The following is a 19,649-nucleotide window of genomic DNA, read 5'->3' on the forward strand; positions in this document are numbered from 1 at the left end:
GCTCTGGGAGGGAGTTTGGGTGCGGGGTGCGGGTTCTGGGCTGGGGTAGGGGGTTGGGGGTAGGAGGGGGTGCGGGCTCTGGGAGGGAATTTGGGTGTGGGTTCTGGGATGAGGCAGGGGGTTGAGGTGTAGGTTCCGGCCAGGTGGCGCTTACCTTGGACGGCTCCTGAAAGCAACAGCTCCTAGGCAGGGGAGAGGGGGGTCTCCGCACGCTGCCCCTGCCCACAGGCACTGCCCCCACAGCTCCCATTGGCCACAGTTCCCGGCCAATGGGAGCTGTGGAATTAGCGCTCGGGGCAGGGGCAGCATGTGGAGACCCACTGCCACACCCCCCCGCCCCCAGGGACCGCAGGGACATGCCAGCTGCTTCCAGGAGCAGTGTGGAGCCAGGGGAGGCAGGGAACCTGCCTTAGCCCCGCTGTGCTGCTGGACTTTTAGCGCCTACAATCTCTGGGCGTGCAGGAGGCGCTGGGAAGGAAGGGGAGGACTTGAGGGAGGGCGGGGGAGGAGTTGATCAGTGGGGCCCGCGGACCCCCTGGAATACCTTTGGGGACCCCCAGTTCCACGGACCCCCGTTTGAGAAACGCTGCTCCAGAACATAAACCAGTCATCAGGCTCCTTAGCCATAATGTCACCAGTTCATGAACAATTTTTACCACATATGCATCATACCTCGGCATCCCTTATTTGTTGGAATTGCTTTACAGAAGGAAAATCAGGGCTTCCTACTTTCTTCCACTCCAAATAGGGATTGGTTAGGTTGTTGTCCAGGAGGTATGTCACATACACAAGCTCTTTGGAAACACAAAGGAAACATGTAAAGCTCCTGATCTGGGTTTAAAGACGAAGGGTAAAACTTTCAAAAGTGCTTAAATGACTTAGGAGCCAAAGTCCCATTTTCAAAAGTGACTTAAGAGCCTGAATCTCACTGACAGTCAACGGGACTCAGGGTAAAATTTTCACAAGTGCCTAAGACTAAATATTTTCAAGCCTTGGTCCTTAATGTTATGCTCTTAAATTCCTATCTAGGCTCCTAACTAGAAGTGTCCTGACTTTCACAGGTGCTGAACCCCATAGCAACTGTTGAAGACAACACCAGCAAATCCTACACACCGTGCAATGTTCAATATCTAGATTACATTATGATAATTCCCAGAGGGAGCTCTTTGCTCAGTGAGACCTGGCTCAGAGGCAGCTGGGCTGAATAGTTTCTGAACGGGTAGAATTCCCTGTATCCCTTCAAGGCCAGAGGCAGGCCCAACTCTGGGATCAGGGTCCACAATCTTTCCTAATCCAGTGCTCCTAGACCCCAGAAAATCTGGGGCTGCCAGGTAAGGAGAGATTTCTAGCTTGGTAATATACAAATTCTAGATGTGACCTCAGTTGTGAAATGAACCCTTTGGAAATGTTTGACGTGAACCTTTTCCTGGTTCAGTACCCAAATCCCCACACGCAGCCCATTTACCTGCATGCCTGGGGAAACGGGTAACGTTCACTGTCACAGCACTGATGTTAGAGGATGTCCGGTTGTCATCACTAGCGTAGATCAGTATGGTGGCCTGCCAGCTGTCTGACGGCTGTAGCTCCGCAGGAGCGTGCACGGTGGCTAGTACTCCAACAGTGTCGGTGTCGGCACTTTCGTCTTTGCTGATAATATCTACAAAAACTTGGTTTTCCCCTGGAAGTAAAAATACATTTTTGTCACATAAGGTAACTAGACCAGTGGTAGACCTGTGACAAGGTGAAACACAGAACTGTCCATACGCAGGGCTGAGCTATAGATTACTTGGTTATACCAGCATGAATTTGGAGGAGCACTGGTGAAGTCACTGGATTTACCCTGGCATAACTGAAACTGCCCATGGTGTTCAGCTCTGGAAATACAGCCCAGGTTCTGCAAAGCACTTCAGCATGTGCATAAATCTCATTTACTATGTTTGTACAGCATCTGGCACAGTGGTCCACCAACCTATTTGGCCTTTAGGTACTACATGCCTAATAACAGTTTTAAGTCAATAAGACTTAAGCGTGTGTTTAAGAGAATCAGGGCCTAGATTAACACCTTGGCGGGAGCTCAGAAGAATTGAGAGGCCAGAGAGCTTATTAAAGAGAAATATAGCTTGAATGGACCTGGCCCGGGGGGATACCAGTCCACAAATATAAAAGGAAAGGTACTGACCGAGGTGGCATACGGGGGTATAAATAGAAGCAATAGGATCAATTTAGAGCAGGGGTGGCCAACCTGAGCCTGAGAAGGAGCCAGAATTTATCAATGTACATTGCCAAAGAGCCACAGTAATACGTCAGCAGCCTCCCCCATTAGCTCCCCGCTCCCAGCGCCTCCCGCCCACTGGCTGCCCCACCGATCAGCGCCTCCCCCTCCCTTCCGATCAGCTGTTTCATGGTGTGCAGGAGGCTCTGGGGGGGAGGTGGAGGAGCGAGGGCACAGCAGGCTCAGGGAAGGGGGCGGGAAGGGGTGGAGGGGGGGCAGGGCCTGTCGCAGAGCCAGGGGTTGAGCAGTGAGCACCCCCGGCACATTGGAAAGTTGGTGCCTGTTGCTCCAGCCCCAGAGTCGGTGCCTATACAAGGAGCCGCATATTAACTTCTGAAGAGCCGCATGTGGCTCCGGAGCCACAGGTTGGCCACCCCTGATTTAGAGGGATAACAGACTGTCAGGAAAACAGCCTGACAACAAGACTGTTAATCTCCCAGGGGGAGGGGTGGAAGCGCCATTCCTTGTGACACATCCAACTGGACTGGACAAATTGCTAGTAAATGTGGAGGAGGGAATAACCCCGCGTTAGCAGGAAGATGGAGTAGATGACCTGTTGATAGATTTTAAGCATGTAACTCGCATGTGACTGGGGACTGGCATTTAGTGACTTAAAACAAACATTTACCATACCTAGCAGTGCCAGCAATCCCATTACGGTCAGCACAGGCTTCCTCACCATCTGGACATGAGGTGGCTTTGTGTTGTTCATCTGAAATCGGGCAGTCAGTGTTCTCTGAGTGAAGTAATGGGGATGGTAGTTCATGAAGGCATTGTCGTTACTCAGCAAAGTGTAGTTGATAGTGTTGTTGGCTTTGGAAATGAGCAGGTTTTGATGTTGGATGATTACCTGTAAAATAACGGGGAAAACTGGCCATCATGCTGGGGAAAACACACTTCTTGCTGACACTCTGACGAATAGATTCCTATTTTAAAACCAACGGTCTTATTTTTGTGGAACTGCATATTCAGCATACATGATCCTGCGGCAGTTCTACATGATGGGCTGCTTCTGTCTGGGGCCACTTTAACTCATTTCTGTGCATTCGTTTACCCGCTGAAAACAGTGGAGTAGAGCACCCTTGCTTCATTTGGATACTGTAGTGAAGCTACAGAACTAGTTTCATCCCTACGCTGCCACCGGTGTGTGCAGGATGAAGAGCTGTACATGCAAAGAAAGCAAAAGCATACAACATTTTGGCTTCAAAATTCATGAAGATCATCTCAGAGTGGCTTTAGTTCACATAAGCTCTCAGGTTGGCTAACATCAGGGCATCAGTAGGATTGCGGCAGTGCGTTGACTCAGATGTGAAGGATTAACCCTAGCCGTGAGAATGCACGGGGAGCAGCGGGCTCTCTGTGAGAATGCCAAGCGCTGCACAAAGGAAGAGTTCTAGACACGCTGTGTAAGCAGGCAGTGAAGGGGCTCAAGCCATGTTAGCTGGACACTGGGATTACAGACAATGGAGATAGCTCTACTAGATTTCTGAAGAGAGTTCTGGAGCAGTCCTTTTGGAAAATCTGGAGACTTCACACCATCCCTGAGAAACTCTTTATTAATAGTGAAGGTTGACACACACTTCCTCAGGAAGTGAAGTCTTAAGTGTCCAGAGGATGGAATTATTAGCGTGGTTTTCATAGATTCATAGATTCTAGGACTGGAAGGGACCTCGAGAGGTCATCGAGTCCAGTCCCCTGCCCGCATGGCAGGACGAAATACTGTCTAGACCATCCCTGATAGACATTTATCTAACCTACTCTTAAATATCTCCAGAGATGGAGATTCCACAACCTCCCTAGGCAATTTATTCCAGTGTTTAACCACCCTGACAGTTAGGAACTTTTTCCTAATGTCCAACCTAAACCTCCCTTGCTGCAGTTTAAGCCCATTGCTTCTTGTTCTATCCTTAGAGGCTAAGGTGAACAAGTTTTCTCCCTCCTCCTTATGACACCCTTTTAGATACCTGAAAACTGCTATCATGTCCCCTCTCAGTCTTCTCTTTTCCAAACTAAACAAACCCAATTCTTTCAGCCTTCCTTCATAGGTCATGTTCTCAAGACCTTTAATCATTCTTGTTGCTCTTCTCTGGACCCTCTCCAATTTCTCCACATCTTTCTTGAAATGCGGTGCCCAGAACTGGACACAATACTCCAGCTGAGGCCTAACCAGTGCAGAGTAGAGCGGAAGAATGACTTCTTGTGTCTTGCTCACAACACACCTGTTAATACAGCCCAGAATCATGTTTGCTTTTTTTGCAACAGCATCACACTGTTCACTCATATTTAGCTTGTGGTCCACTATAACCCCTAGATCCCTTTCTGCCGTACTCCTTCCTAGACAGTCTCTTCCCATTCTGTATGTATGAAACTGATTTTTTCTTCCTAAGTGGAGCACTTTGCATTTGTCTTTGTTAAACTTCATCCTGTTTACCTCAGACCATTTCTCCAATTTGTCCAGATCATTTTGAATTATGACCCTGTCCTCCAAAGCAGTTGCAATCCCTCCCAGTTTGGAAGCATCTGCAAACTTAATAAGCGTACTTTCTATGCCAATATCTAAGTCGTTAATGAAGATATTGAACAGAGCCGGTCCCAAAACAGAACCCTGCGGAACCCCACTCGTTATGCCTTTCCAGCAGGATTGGGAACCATTAATAACAACTCTCTGAGTACGGTTATCCAGCCAGTTATGCACCCACCTTATAGTAGCCCCATCTAAATTGTATTTGCCTAGTTTATCGATAAGAATATCATGCGAGACCGTATCAAATGCCTTACTAAAGTCTAGGTATACCACATCCACAGCTTCTCCCTTATCCACAAGACTCGTTATCCTATCAAAGAAAGCTATCAGATTGGTTTGACATGATTTGTTCTTTACAAATCCATGCTGGCTATTCCCTATCACCTTTAGTACTTATGTAAAGAGCTCTCATTAGAGATGTGATTTCCATCCACATTTTCTGTCAAAGTAATGTTTCATTAGTGACCTCATTGTACTTCATGTATAAGAACTTAGCAGCGTTTTGCCCTTACTGTTGCACCAATTATAATCATTGGGACATGATTAGGATCATTCATTAATGGACCATGTATGCTATTAATTGCAATACAAGAGGTAGCCTTATGGTCAAAGTATTGGACTAGCGCTCTGGGCTTACACCCGAACAGTACTAAATAACTCCACTGACCCCGGTGGAGTTGCTTTGGATTTACACTGGTGTAACAAAGTGCAGGCTTTGGCCCCGGTTCCAATTCCTTACTGAGTGACCTTGGGCATGCCCCTTTTATTCCTCTGTAAAATGTCCAACAATGCAACAAGGAGACAGATCAAAAGCGTAGGCCAGAGCAGAAACGTGAAGGGTTCTGCAGGCAAAACCCCCAAATGTTTACACTTTTTGCGGGGCAATAATAAGGAGCCAGTGAAGGGCCTGAGAGGAGACTCGCTTTCTTTAAAGAGTCAGCTAAAAATGGTGTGACATAAGCAGTGATAAAGCTATCACAAGTATACAGTGTAGTCATAGCCGTGTTGGTCCAGTATCTTTTTGTGGCCCAACTTCTGTTGGTGAGAGAGACAAGCTTTTGAGCTGACACAGAGCTCTTCTTCAGGTCCGGGCAAGGTACTCAGTGACGCTGCTAAATACAAGGTGGAACAGATTGAAACATGTGTTAACTACTTACGCTAAACAACCTTTCCCAGACCTGAAGAAGGGCTCTGTGTAAGCCTGAAAGCTTGTCTCTGTCCATCACAAGTATACCACAGGGTACGTCTTCACTACCCACCGTATCGGCGGGTAGCAATCGATTTATCCGGGATCGATATATCGCATCTCGTTAAGACGCGATATATCGATCCCCGAACACGCTCACCGTCGACTCCGGAACTCCATCAGAGCGAGCGGCGGTAGCGCAGTCGACGGGGGAGCCGCGGCTGTCGATCCCGCGCCGTGTGGACCTCAGATAATTCGATCCAAGATACTTCAACTTCAGCTATGCTATTCGCGTAGCTGAAGTTGCATATCTTAGATCGATCCCCCCGCCCAGTGTAGACCAGCCCATAGACAGGAAGTATTTGAGAAATGAGATGCGCCAGCTCACACTTAGAGGTTTGTGCACACCCAACGTGCAAACCCAGTCGATTTTTCGGGTCAATACTCCCATGGGCTTTCCAGGGACTTAGAAAGATCCATCTAATTGCTCCCATCTCCTCTCTAAATGCAAGGGTACGGTTCAGCAGATACCACAGGGAACATTCACAGGTTGGTACAACTGGCATGCTCCCAGGAGGAGGGGCAGTCTCTTCCCCAGCATTGCAGTTGCCTCCTTGGTTACGTAGTTCTGCACTGCCCCAACTCAGGGCCATATGCCCATTGCATGGCCTGCCCCTTGGTGCAGGCAGTAATAATGAGGTCATGTCAGCCCTCTGTGCAGAGACCTCACCCAAAGCCCAAGAACTACTGCATTAAGCAGTCAAGGAGGACGGTAGTGGTGCTTAGGGCTTTCTGGGAAAGGGTGATTTTGTAGTTGTGGGTGTATAATGCACCACAAGAAGATAGTGGCGAGCCTATTACAGGGAATGAGGGAATGTGAGTTTAGCCAATCATGCAGAAGGATTCACGGTAGGTGTCCCCAGCACATTCTCCAGTTCTCATAGGAGGAGGAGTTTTCATAGGGCTGTTTTCTACAGGGACTCTTGGGAAAGGGAAGATGAATTAGCTAAAGCTGTGAAGTTAAAGCACCTGACACCCTGGTGCGAGAGCATTCAAACCTCAGGATCTGGCTTGTAATTTTTTCCTGAAGTCCATTCAGAAACCTAATAAAACATTCTTTTGGCAACACACTTGCTCTGCAGATTAGCTTATTAGGTGAGGACACTAAGTGAGCGTTGAGTTACCTTCACCACCATGGCTGCATAGGTCACATCAGCTCTCCACGTTTGTGGAACTGACCATCCAACCAGTGGGTCTGCTTCATCATTGTATACAGGAACCGAGGTGAAATTTGGGAACAACTTCTGAATTTGCTCCATTGCTTCTATTTCTTGCTCTAAGATGTGAAGAGAACTTCCAGCTCCCTGTAACAACAGGAATCCCATTCATGCAAAGTGAGGAAGCAAAGTGTCACGTACGGTACTCTGAACAGTGGTTCTCAAACTTATTTGATTAGGCCTCCCATCTTTGTGTCTGTAGTAGTTTCTTGCCCCCCTCCCCCCCCCAAGTACATATATCGATTAAAAAAAATCAACATGCAACTCTCACTAAATATTAAAAACAGTGAAACATTGATTCAAACAGAGCCAACGATTCATTGTAATAAGAACAAAAGCAAAACTGCGATTGTGGTCGATTTGTTTACCATTAAATATGCCCACCGCGACATAGCAAACGGATTAACGTGCAGATGGCACCGACTTTGTATAATGCTAGGCAAGCTTAACAGAAATCCACCAAAATGCACAGCACCATTTAAGGACCTGGTATGGCAGGAGGAGTTAGCGTTGCTAATTATTCATGGCTGTGGGTAAAATGTGTGCAGTGAGGTTTTTTTCCCTAAAGCTTCTCACACTCCCTCTGCCCCTGAATACATTCTGTGCCCCCTCAGGAGGGCCCGGCCCCCAGTTTGAGAACCTCTGCAATGAAAGACAGAGCACAAGAACGTATGTCCCTGTCAGATTTGTGTGTGGTGTTGTAGCTGTGTCAGTCCCAGGCTATTAGAGAGACAAAGTGAGTGAGGTAATATCTTTTATTGGAACTGAAGAAGAGCTTTGCGTGGCTCAAAAGCTTGTCTCTCTCACCAACAGAAGTTGGTCCAATAAAAGATATCATCTTGCTCAACTTGCCTGTCAAATTTAACATTTCTACCCTATCTGCTCAGGCACTAGAACTGTTGACAAGCGGTCAAGACTATTGTTTTAAAGGGGAAAATTGTATATTTCCCCCCACTCTCCGCATGTGAAAGTGGCAGAAAAGTTGTTTTCAGGTGGAGACTAGATATGGAAGCATTCCGCTTGGAAGGAAGTTTGTCTGTTAGAACAACTTTAAAAGGCCCTCTGGAATTGTAATGGTTATGTACCCCAGTACAGGCAGAGCAGAATTCTGAAAGTAAACTTCATAAACAGTCAACCTTAGCAATAAATTGGATTAAGAAATACTCTCCTGTACACTTTTTTTTTATTAAACAGCTAAAAGCCTTGAACTGACCTTCTTATGTAGGGCTATGTAGTCCAACCTGACACCAGTCGCTCCAGTGAAGAAGTTGGTTCCATTGTAGCAGTGATGTAGAAGACTCCAGCAGATGGGCGACTTTGGGAATGGATGGAAAGAATCTCCTGGGCCTCCAAATTTCAGTAAAGAACTAGCTTCTCTTAACCCTTCTGAGCATGCGTCGTAATAATTGAGAAACCCTAGAGTCAGAGCAATTACGTATACAGTAGATGGTTACAGCTTAAAATTATAATGATGTCTCGATTCAAGTTACCGAAGAGTACGGTCAGTCCTCATATTGCTGCAGCAGGCTGTGAGCAATTAGAAAGTATAAAATGTGTTTGAAGCCACCTTTTTCCACTTCCTCTCTCCATTACTGATCACAACAGGGGTCTCGAAGTCCCCTCCCTTGGTTTCACACAGTCTCCGCAACAGGAAGCACCTTTAAAGGATTTTGCCTGGGCAAGCTACCAAGGTACACAGCTATTAAAACACATGGCTTTAAAGCAGAAAAAAAACTGCATAGCACAACTTTACTTTATAACCAAACAGTGAAAAACATGATTGTATTGGCGTCACCCTTACTCCCCATTCCCCACCCTCATTTCTGTTTTCTCTCATGTTAAAGTCTAACCTGAGACTTCATGAAATTCAGGGAAGGAATGCTATTAATGGAAGTTACGTGGATCACACCCAGGGCCAATCCCTTATAAAACAGAATATACCTGTATATACCCTATTATTTATCACCCACCTGCCCCTACCCTACTCCACCCCCACACGAATTAAATCAAGGTGAAAAGAAACAAACTTACCTTTGATACTCATTGACACATTATCGAAGTCATGATGATCTGGCTCGTTCCAAGTTTCAAAATTCCATTTGGCAACATGTTCCAATCCATATCTATCTGCAGACAAAACTACCTTTCATTACTGCCCGGTACACTTCCATGTGGTAACGAATCACTTCAGGGATAGAGCTCAGGACCAACCCACAGCCTTCCAAACATAGTGGATTAAATTCTGCCCTTTGAGGTGCCTGTGCAGCTCCCATGGATTTCAATGGCCGTGGTATGCCTGGCTCAAATGGCTGAATTTGAGTCTCTGTGACTAAAAGAACAGGAGTACTTGTGGCACCTTAGAGACTAACAAATTTATTAGAGCATAAGCTTTCGTGGGCTACAACCCACTTCTTCGGATGCCCACGAAAGCTTATGCTCTAATAAATTTGTTAGTCTCTAAGGTGCCACAAGTACTCCTGTTCTTTTTGCGGATACAGACTAACACGGCTGCTACTCTGAAACCTGTGACTAAAAGGTAGCTTCTCTTTCACTCATTCTCTGTGGCTATCAACACCAGCTTTCTTCCTGTCCACCACTGTTGTCTATCTTGCCCTTTACACAACCAGCGTAAGGCCATGGCGGGATCCAAATGATCGTGTTAATTACATATGTACAACATGCAATGCCTACCTACCTATAAACACACGGCTGCCCTGGCACAGCTCTGGTGGCTCCCGAAGCAAAGGCAGAGAGGGCTAAGGCTTGCTATCTAATTGCTATAAACTACAGCCACACTTGCAGCCTTGTTCTCTTCGATGCCTCTCTTCTTCTCTCCTGACCAGGACTTTGCTAAATCATGTCACTTTTTGGTCAGTCTTCAAAATCCATCCCTTCTTCAATTCTCATTCCTGACATTGTCATTGACTTCCGGTGTGACCCTGGGCATGTCACTTAACTTGTCGGTACCTCAGTTTACCCATCTGGAAAATGGGGGTAATGGTATTTATTTTATCTATTTCCCAGGGATGTGAGAGACTTAAGAGGTTCATTATTTGTACGGGGCTTTTAGCTGTGGTTGAACAGCACTGTGGAAGTGCTAATCCTCATAGACTCATAGAATATCAGGGTTGGAAGGGACTTCAGGAGGTCATCTAGTCCAACCCCCTGCTCAAAGCAGGACCAATCCCCAACTAAATCATCCCAGCTTTGTCAAGCCTGATCTTAAAAACCTCTAAGGAGATTCCACCACCTCCCTCATGATTTCAGCCTACATAGTTTGGCTTAGCCTAATTTTTTATTGGGCTACACACTGTATTTGTTGTTTTGAGTGTTGTATTGTCTAATGTTGAGTGGTGAAAATGAAACTAAAAAAAGACAAGAAGTGGAACTGGGCAGATAATTCTCAGCCTCAATTAGAACTCCTCACTCAATGGGCAAGAAACTTAAATGTACTGAGCTCCATGACTTGTTTCAAGTGGTTTCAGTCTCTCACCCTTCTAGGAAGCTTTTTCCAAAATTGAGTTCAAGAATTAGTATTGCTTAAATAAACCCATTCAAACCTCTCCCATTCACCCAATTGCTGCTATGCATCCTGAAATCAAGTATAAACCACAGAACTTTGGAAGAATAAAGGACTGATGATTAAACAATGATTATTTAATAACTCACCTATGTATCTCTTGGCCAGAAGTGCAATTAGGCTCCTCCATCTTATAACCTGTTTTTTGTCTTCAAAATCTGTAAAGTATCCTGAAGGGCTTCCCATCAATTCAAATCCTTAAATAAACACAAGAAGTCTAACTCCCCATTTTCATGAACTGGTTTACTTTTGATTAGCTAAGGAAGTCATTGAGTCTTATTGACACTTAAGAATCTGAAACTACATAAGACACAGGAAATTAGTTACATTAAATGGGCTACCTTTCCTGATGCCACACACTAATTCCACACAAATAGTTACTTTGGTCTTGAGGTCGTTCAAACTCATTGCTTGTCAATGAAATCAACAGTATTAGGAGTTACCACCTCAGCTTATGAACTGGAGTGTGACTTAGAGGTATTGGAGGTGTGTATAGCTGTATATGGGTAGTGAAAGCAAGATGAGTTTAGGAACGTGTCCTCTTTGGTCCCTTCTTGAGCGTATTTCAGCGAGGAGAGTTGATCACAGCTTCCAGTTCAGAGTTTCAGATTAATGCCAAAGCACTTACAAGTAAAGCACTAATGTGCTGCTTTACATTATTCCCAGTGTTCTGTGTGCAGAATTTCCATTTACATTAATGGGAGTCAAATGTAAGTAGAAGCGAACTAATTTTGGACCAAAAACTGCTCTGGCAACAGCTGTTTAGTCTGATGATTGTACATTTGATCCAACATGTTTAACTGACCAGGAAAAAGCTGTCCTTACCTGGAATGAGTTTGTTTTTCCAGAGAAGATCCATCAAGTTATCCAGACTGGTAAAGTTGTAGTGAAGTTTTCCATTTGTCACGCTAAAGAATATAGGCAATTGAAAGATACAAAACAAAGAAAAGAGCTAAAGTAAGCAAGAGAGACTGAAATATTAACATGACAAAGCAGGTCCCTAACTAAATTTTGATTGTAAGTTCTTCTGGCCAGCAACTGTATTACTGTTCATATAGCATGTGACATAATGGTGCAGGGCCCCGTTTTTGGTTGACCCCTAGGTGCTACTGTAAAACAAATAATAGCATTTGTTAAATAATGAAACTGTATCTCTTGTATACTTAATATAAACGAAACCTTTGTCTCAAATAGATCAACTGCTTTAGTTCTATAATTCACAGCAACATTTCAGTTGTTTAGAAATACATACGCTATTCTTTATTCTGATTTTAAAACAGTTTTGCCATAATGTGATTATTCTAACAAAGCCAGCATGTGGCTCCAGTAGAAAGAAGGCTGTATTACGTCTGGGTAAGATGCCCATTCTCTTCTGGCACACAGGACCAGTATGGTACTTCTAAAGGATTTACATATGAGATTTTTTTTCTTTTAAAGTGATAGATGTCTATAGCATCTAAGCACAGGCTTTTCCTTGCCCAGCCCATGGCATTTTCATCTCCCAGAGGCAGGAACATAAGCAACATAACAGATCTGATGAGACAGCAGGGGCTTTTTACCCATGCTTTCATTTGGACCCTGTGTTATTTGAATCTCCAATTTCTTACCCATGTACAAAGCAGCTTTACCAAGATTTTCTCCACTCCATTTGCTTTCTTGCGGCCACCAACTGGTTGCCTAGTACACCCCTGGTCCAAAATGAAAATATGCCTGACTGTTTAATTCTCATGATTTTGATTCTTACTCTGGTTGTTTAGCTGGATTCTTCATTGCTTTTGGCACAGCTGAGGATTAATAAATATATTTGCTGGGTAAGTGAGAAGAAATTTCCTGCACCTGTGGAAGCACACACCTACAGTAACTGTGTTCAAATTTTAACAGCCTTTAATATTTTCCATATATAGTGTGGGTGTAAGACTGCCATAAAAGCCATTCCCAGCTTACATCTAGGGCCAAATTTTTGGATGAGTCTCCTTCTAACCTCCTGTAGCGAGGGGGTGTGGCCTCTCTCGGAGACAAACGGAGGGACAGCCGCGAGCCCCCCCTGGTGGGCAGAGCCAGGACACCAACGCCCGCACCGCCGGAAGCAGAGGGGCGGGACAGGAACCAGAAAGATAAAAGGCCAGCCCTCCAGCTCAGTTAGAGAGGAGCCGTCGGCGGAGAAGGACATCTCTCACCCACTGCTGGGGTTGCCATTAGCCATTTATCCCAGTGAGATGGACGATGACCCCGGGACCCAGGTACCCCCGCTCAAACAGGAGTGTAGGAAGTAGCCATGGGGAGCTGAATATAGTTCAGTTGTGTTACTGACTGACAGCCAGCCAGCGTGTTGCAGCTGGATTTCCTCGCTGACCTGGGCTGGGAGGCAGTGGAGTTGGGTGGGACCGCATCCCCTAACCCCTGCCACCCCACCCCTGGAGTGGCAGCCTCCCCACCACAGGCCAAGAAGTCTGCATTTGTCAGTGTTCCACCAGAGCTAGGACCCCTGACTGTTTGCTGCCCCACCCTGTTTGAGGGCCTGGGCGTAGAGACTCATTATTGCTTGGTCCTGAGTACAAGCCCAAGCATCCTGACTTTGCTGCCCGCCCTGTTTGAAGGCCTGGGCGAATAGACTGGTTATTGCGCTGTCCCGAGTACAGGCCTCGGCTTCCTGACTTTGCTGCCTGCCCTGTTCGAGGGCCTGGGCTAACAGATTCCTTAGCTGCTCTGTCCTGAATACCGGCCAGGGCCACCTAACTGCTTGCTGCTTCGCCCTGCCAGAGGCCCGGGGCTTGTGGACACTCCTGCTCTGCCCTGACTGTATGCTAGAGTCCCCTAACCGTTTGGTGCCCTGTCCAGTTGGAGGACCAGGGCCCCTAGACTCAGCACTGGATTACCCCGCTGAGTGGCAGAGAACCCCATGCTAATTCCAACCTGAATTGTGCTTGTCTAGAGGACTTGCAGTGAGGGGGCATGGCCTCCCTCCCAGATGGATGGAGGGATAGCCATGACCGCCTTACACCTCCTTATATGTGCATAACACTCGGCAAGCATTGGCAGGTCCAGACCTGTGCCAGAACCCCAATCTGAACACTTGCAGATAAGGATTATAATTTGCCCCACAAAATCCATTTGTCCTAATTAACTTTGCAGGTGTAAATTAACACTCACTAACAGCATTTTTCATGTTCATCTGCAAAATGTGCCCAGGCGTATGTGTGCATTGGTTATTTTTTGTTTTGTTTTGCCTATAGGCTGAATATTTGGTCCTGAAATTTGTCTTTGGTAAATTTGAAACTTGATTTTTAAATTCATGGAGGGTTTTAATAACAATATCTCCACTTGGTTGTTCTGGCACATACCTATTGTCCAGAAAAAGAATAACTATAATCCTATGTAACAATCTTCTGAAAATGTAATTTATTGTTGCCTTGGCATAAGACCTGTGCGTGTGTAAAAATTGATTCACACCATATTCAGAGTAACTAGTTAATTAACCATTTAGGGATTGATCATAGTGCAAGAGATGAGCGTAGTGCATAGAAATGCAAGGCAAAAAGTGGTAAACATGATAGGGAATCCAATATTGGACACTTTAAATCATGTAGCAGGGGAAATTGAGAGACGGAACTTCTGCCTCTTTTCTTTAACTTTATGGGGCAGATTTGAATGGAGAGCCTGGAAGTTTACTGATCCTGGAGCAGTGCATGAACTAGGAGGATTTATAAAACTACCTAGAGAAGATGTTGGTGACCTGACGAGGAACCAGGACTGTCAGGTTAGAATCTAGCGCTAGATGAGACCTAGTCCATTCCCCCACGCTGAGGCAGGACCACGTATAGCTGGCCCATCCCTGACAGATGTTTGTGTAAGCTGTTCTTAAACCCCCCCAGTGACAGGAATTCCCCAACCTCCTTTGGAAGCCTATTCCTGTACTTAACGATCCTTGCCGTTAGAAAGTTTTTCCTAATATCTAACCTAAATCTTGCTGCAGATTAAGCCCTTTACTACTTATCCTACCTTCAGTGGACATGGAGAACAATTGATTATTGTCCTCTTTATTACAGCTGTTAACATATTTGAAGACTGTTGTCAGGTCCCCTGTCAAATTGGTGGAAACTATAGTAAAGAACAGAATTATCAGACACACATAAACACGATTGGTTGGGAAAGAGTCAACGCGCCTCTTGTAAAGGGAAGTCCTGCCTCACCAATCTATTAGAGTTCTTTGAGGGAGCCAACAAGCATATAGACAAGGGGGATCCAGTGGATATAGTGTACTTGGATTTTCAGAAAGCCTTTGACAAGGTCCCTCACCAAAGGCTCTTATGCAAAGTAAGCAGTCATGGGATCACAGAATCATAGAAGATTAGAGTTGAAAGAGACCTCAGGAGGTCATCTAGTCCAATCTTCTGCTCAAAGCAGGACCAACCCCAACTAAATCATCCCAGCCAGGGCTTTGTCAAGCCTGACCTTAAAAATCTCTAAGGACGGAGATTCCACCACCTCCCTAGGGAACCCATTCCAGTGCTTCACCACCCTCCTAGTCAAAAGGTTTTTCCTAATATCCAACCTAGACCTCCCACACTGCAACTTCAGACCATTACTCCTTGTTCTGTCATCTGCCATCACTGAGAACAGCTGAGCTCCATCCTCTTTGGAACCCCCCCCCCCTTCAAGTAGGTGAAGGCTGCTATCAAATCCCCCCTCACTCTTCTCTTCTGCAGCCTAAATAAGCCCAATTCCCTCAGCCTCTCCTCATAAGTCATGTGCTCCAGCCCCCTAATAATTTTCATTGCCCTCCGCTGGACTCTCTCCAATTTGTCCACATTGGGATAAGAGGGAAGGTCCTCTCACAGATCAGTAACTAGTTGAAAGATAGGAATAAATGGTCAGCTTTCCTAATGGAGAGAAATGAACAGTGCCCCCCACCCCCACCCCAAGGATTTATACTTGAACCTGTGCCATTCAACATATTCATTAATGATCTGGAAAAGGGGGTGAACAGGGAAGTGGCAAAGTTTGCAGACGATACAAAATTATTCAAGATAGTTAAGTCCAAAGCTGACTGCGAGTAGTTACAGGGGAACTTTCTAAAACTGGGTGACTCAGCAACAAAATGGCAGGTGAACTTCAACGGTGACAAGTGTAAAATAATGCACATTGGAAAAAAATAATCCCAACTATACATATACCGTAGTGGGTTCCAAATTAGCTATTACCACACAAGAAAGAGATCCTGGAGTCAGCATGGATGCTTCTTTGAAAACTTCATCTCGGATGCACAGCAGTGGTCAAAAAGACTAACAAAATGTTAGGAACCATTAGGAAAGGGATAGAAAATAAAACAGAAAATATCATAATGCCACTATGTAAATCCATGATATGCCCACACCTTGTATATTGTGTCCCGTTCTGGTAACCCATCTCAAAAAGGACATAGTGGAACTGGAAAAGTTTCAGAGAAGGGCAACATAGATCATCAAAGGTATGGAACGGCTTCCATATGAGGAGAGACTAAAAAGATTAGGGCTGTTCAGCTTAGAAAAGAGATGAATAAGAGGTGACATGACAGAGGTCTATAAAATCATGAATGGTGTGGAAAAAAGTGAAAACAGATGTTTTATTTTCTCTTTCACGCAATACAAAAAACTGGGGGTCACCTGATGAAATTAATAGCAAGTTTAATATAAACAAGAGGAAGTACTTTTTCACACAACCCCAAGTTAACCTGTGGAACTCACTGCCATGGAATCTTGTGACAGCCAAGAGCATAACTGGGTTCAAAAACGAACTGGACAAATTCCTGGACGATCAGTCTATCAATGGCTATTGGCCAAGATGGGCAGGGACACAACCCCATGCTCGGGGCGACCCTAAACCTCTGACTGCTGGGCGGAAACACTACATACTCGCCCTGTTCTGTACACTCCCCCTGAAGCTTTGGCATGGGCCACTGCTGGAGACAGGATACTGGGCAAGATGGACCATTATGACCCAGTACGGCCATTCTTATGTTCTTATATTATCAGTCTTCTTTTCTCAAGACTAAGCATACCCAGTTTTTTTAAACCTTTCCTCCTAGGTCAGGTTTTCTAAACCTTTTATCATTTTTGTTGCTCCCCTCTAGACTCTCTCCAGTTTGTCCACATCTCCTAATGTGTGGTGCCCAAAACCAGCTGAGGCCTCACCAGTGCAGGATCACCTTTGACTTGCATTCAGGTAAAAAAAAAATATTAAGTCTGACAGCCAAGGTCCAAAGCTGAATTCGATTGTTGCAAAGAGCAGTTCTGCTCACTCAGATTCATTAATGATATTTCCAGTTTCACCTTGCGTCCTACTGAAATATTTGCTTACACGCAGCCAGCAAGTATAACAATGATTAACTTTACTTTCATGCAAAAAACCTGACAATACAGTTCAAACAATAAAACAGAAGTGTGTCCTTCTGACTTCAGGGGTCTAATTCAAACAGTATACATTGTAAAAAAAATAAGGCCCTTGTCTTCCCTCTTAAGTAGATTGTGTGCTGCCATCCACTAGAGAAGTGGCTGCATTTCAGTGATGCTGCATGCATATAGATAGAAGCCTTTCTGTATTTATTTCTGCCGGTAAACTGCATTAACAGAACCTTGACTTACTTGGAGGCAGATTAGGGCAACCCACTCCCATTAATAAGCAGTTAGTTGTCAGTGAGAGTACTTCATCCTCACAATCTGGCCCTTTAAGTGTCAACACTTGTTGTGTGGTTGTGCAGAAAATACACCTGCTTCTCACCTTTTTTGTCCCATTTATCATGGTACTATGGCCTGAGCTGTATCTTCCTCACCCTCAATGAAATAACACTACTGTCCTCAAACCCGGGGACACTTTGCAATGGCTGCAGTTTTGATAAAACATTAATATGTAGGTTAATAAATGCTCTGTCACAGAATGGTCTTGAAGAACATCATTGTAGCTACAAAAACAACAAGGAGTCGGGTGGCACCTTAAAGACTAACCGATTTATTTGGGCATAAGCTTGAAGTGAGGTTTTTTACCCACGAAAGCTTATGCCCAAATAAATTGGTTAGTCTTTAAGGTGCCACCGGACTCCTTGTTGTTTTTGTGGATACAGACGAACACGGCTACCCCCTGATACTTGACATCATTGTAGCTGGCATCCCAAGGAATTGATCAGTTCTTTGTCAAGTCATGATGCTTTTGTGGAAACTGCAGGAATCCCAAATAGTGTCTATTCCACTGGGAGTGAGACACCTAATATTATATCTCCAAACAACCTGGAGACTAGCAGAAGGTAACAGGTTATGAGTCCGCGTCTTTGCAGAATTGTTGGAGCGGGCGCTTCTTGGAGTGTTCACTGAAAGGATTTGAGAGCATAATATCCCATTCCCGCTCAACCTCTTCTGCTGCTGAGTTTGCCAGTCTCGGTCACCTTAGCAGAGAAAGCACATTATCCAAGTCTGGAGGGAGTTACCAGAGGCATGTGGGATAGGAAAACCCTGGGTGCTCTGCCTGCTGAATTTCAGGAGGAAGGTCAAGAGCTCTGCAGAGACTGAGTTAATATGTTTATTTTTTCCATTGGGGCTGCTGATTGCCTTCCAAGTCCCTAACTTTATTTTTGGTTGCTATTAGGAGTGAACTTGGGCAGGTTTAAAGTTCAGGCTGTTACTAATCTCTTGTTGGCTCCAAGAGGGCCCAGTTCTGCTGAGCACTCAAAGCTCCCGTTGACGGTAAATTCCAAGGAACTCCGTGCCTTGGGGAACTGGTCCCCAGAGCCTGGAATGGGCGCAGCATCTTATCAACGCCCACTCTTTAGAGGGCTGTTTCTTCAGCCCTTGCTGGGCGGGTTTTGTTCTATGTGCCTTGTAAGGCGACAACTCCTTCAGCTCTAGGTGGGCACGAAAAACTGCTGCAGAGTAGATTTAAGGAAGGGATGGTATTAATGAGTAACAGTATGCAATGAAAGGGGCAAAGGGTTTATTTAATGGGTAAAGGATTCCATTCTGAACTGCTGACCGCAAATGCAGCTCATCCGAACTCAAAGGAGTTGCACGCACTGGCACCAGGATGGCTGCACACGTTGCTTGTCATCTCTGCTGCTACATGCAGTACAGCCAGTTATTCTGGGCACCAGCTGACACTGTTTGAGCAGTAGCAGATCCACAGGCCTTGCCCCTCCTCCAATATCCCCATGAATCAGGGCACCTGGGATTGCCTGTGGAGCAGTGCAGAGCCCCTGTGTGGGCTCCTGAGTCCTGACCCTTCCTCAACGCACAGAGGAACTTTTGTAAAGGGATCACTCAGTGCAACAAAAATAACACTCTCCTCAGATTCCCAGGCCAGAAGGGACCACGGTGACCACCTCCTGTACTTCCTCAAAGTCATTCCTAGAGCAGATTTTTTAGAAAAACACCCAATCTTGATTTTAAAATTGTCAGTGATGAAGAATTTACCGCAACCCTTGGTAAACTGTTCCAGTGGTTAACTACTCGCATTGTTAAAAATGCACATCTTATTTCCAGACTGAACTTGTCTAGCTTCAACTTCCAGCCATATGGGTCATGTTATACCTGTCTCTGCTAGACTGAAGAGCCCATTGTTACATGCCGTATTTGTTCCCCGTGTAGATTCTAATGTACTCTGATCAAGTCACCACTTAACCTTCTGTTTGTTAAGCTAAATAGATTGAACTCTTTGAGTCTATCACTACAAGGCATGTTTTCTAATTCTTTAATCATTCCTGTGACATTTCTCTGAGCCCCGTCCACTTTATCAACTCACAGGACTGCAGGCTGGGATCTTCCTGCTTTAGCTAGCCACATCACAAA

At 45.3% G+C, this 19,649-nt stretch overlaps 1 protein-coding gene across 1 annotated transcript in view; it reads right to left on the minus strand.

Moving 5' to 3' along the window:
- The window catches only part of LOC112108264 (alpha-L-iduronidase), a 72,342-nt gene that overhangs the window by 9,916 nt on the left and 42,777 nt on the right, over nucleotides 1-19,649 (minus strand). Inside the window, exons 3-10 of the mRNA XM_026663367.1 lie at nucleotides 11,665-11,747; nucleotides 10,929-11,036; nucleotides 9,291-9,386; nucleotides 8,473-8,675; nucleotides 7,167-7,346; nucleotides 2,906-3,122; nucleotides 1,466-1,678; nucleotides 673-794 (exon numbers count right to left, since the gene is read on the minus strand). Of these exons, the coding sequence (XP_026519152.1) occupies nucleotides 673-794; nucleotides 1,466-1,678; nucleotides 2,906-3,122; nucleotides 7,167-7,346; nucleotides 8,473-8,675; nucleotides 9,291-9,386; nucleotides 10,929-11,036; nucleotides 11,665-11,747 (1,222 nt within the window). The remainder of the gene's footprint in view (nucleotides 1-672; nucleotides 795-1,465; nucleotides 1,679-2,905; nucleotides 3,123-7,166; nucleotides 7,347-8,472; nucleotides 8,676-9,290; nucleotides 9,387-10,928; nucleotides 11,037-11,664; nucleotides 11,748-19,649) is intronic.

The sequence above is a fragment of the Terrapene carolina genome, unplaced genomic scaffold (genome assembly GCF_002925995.2).
Source record: "Terrapene carolina triunguis isolate 2854851 unplaced genomic scaffold, T_m_triunguis-2.0 Scaffold33392, whole genome shotgun sequence".
NCBI classification, from domain to species: domain Eukaryota; kingdom Metazoa; phylum Chordata; order Testudines; family Emydidae; genus Terrapene; species Terrapene triunguis.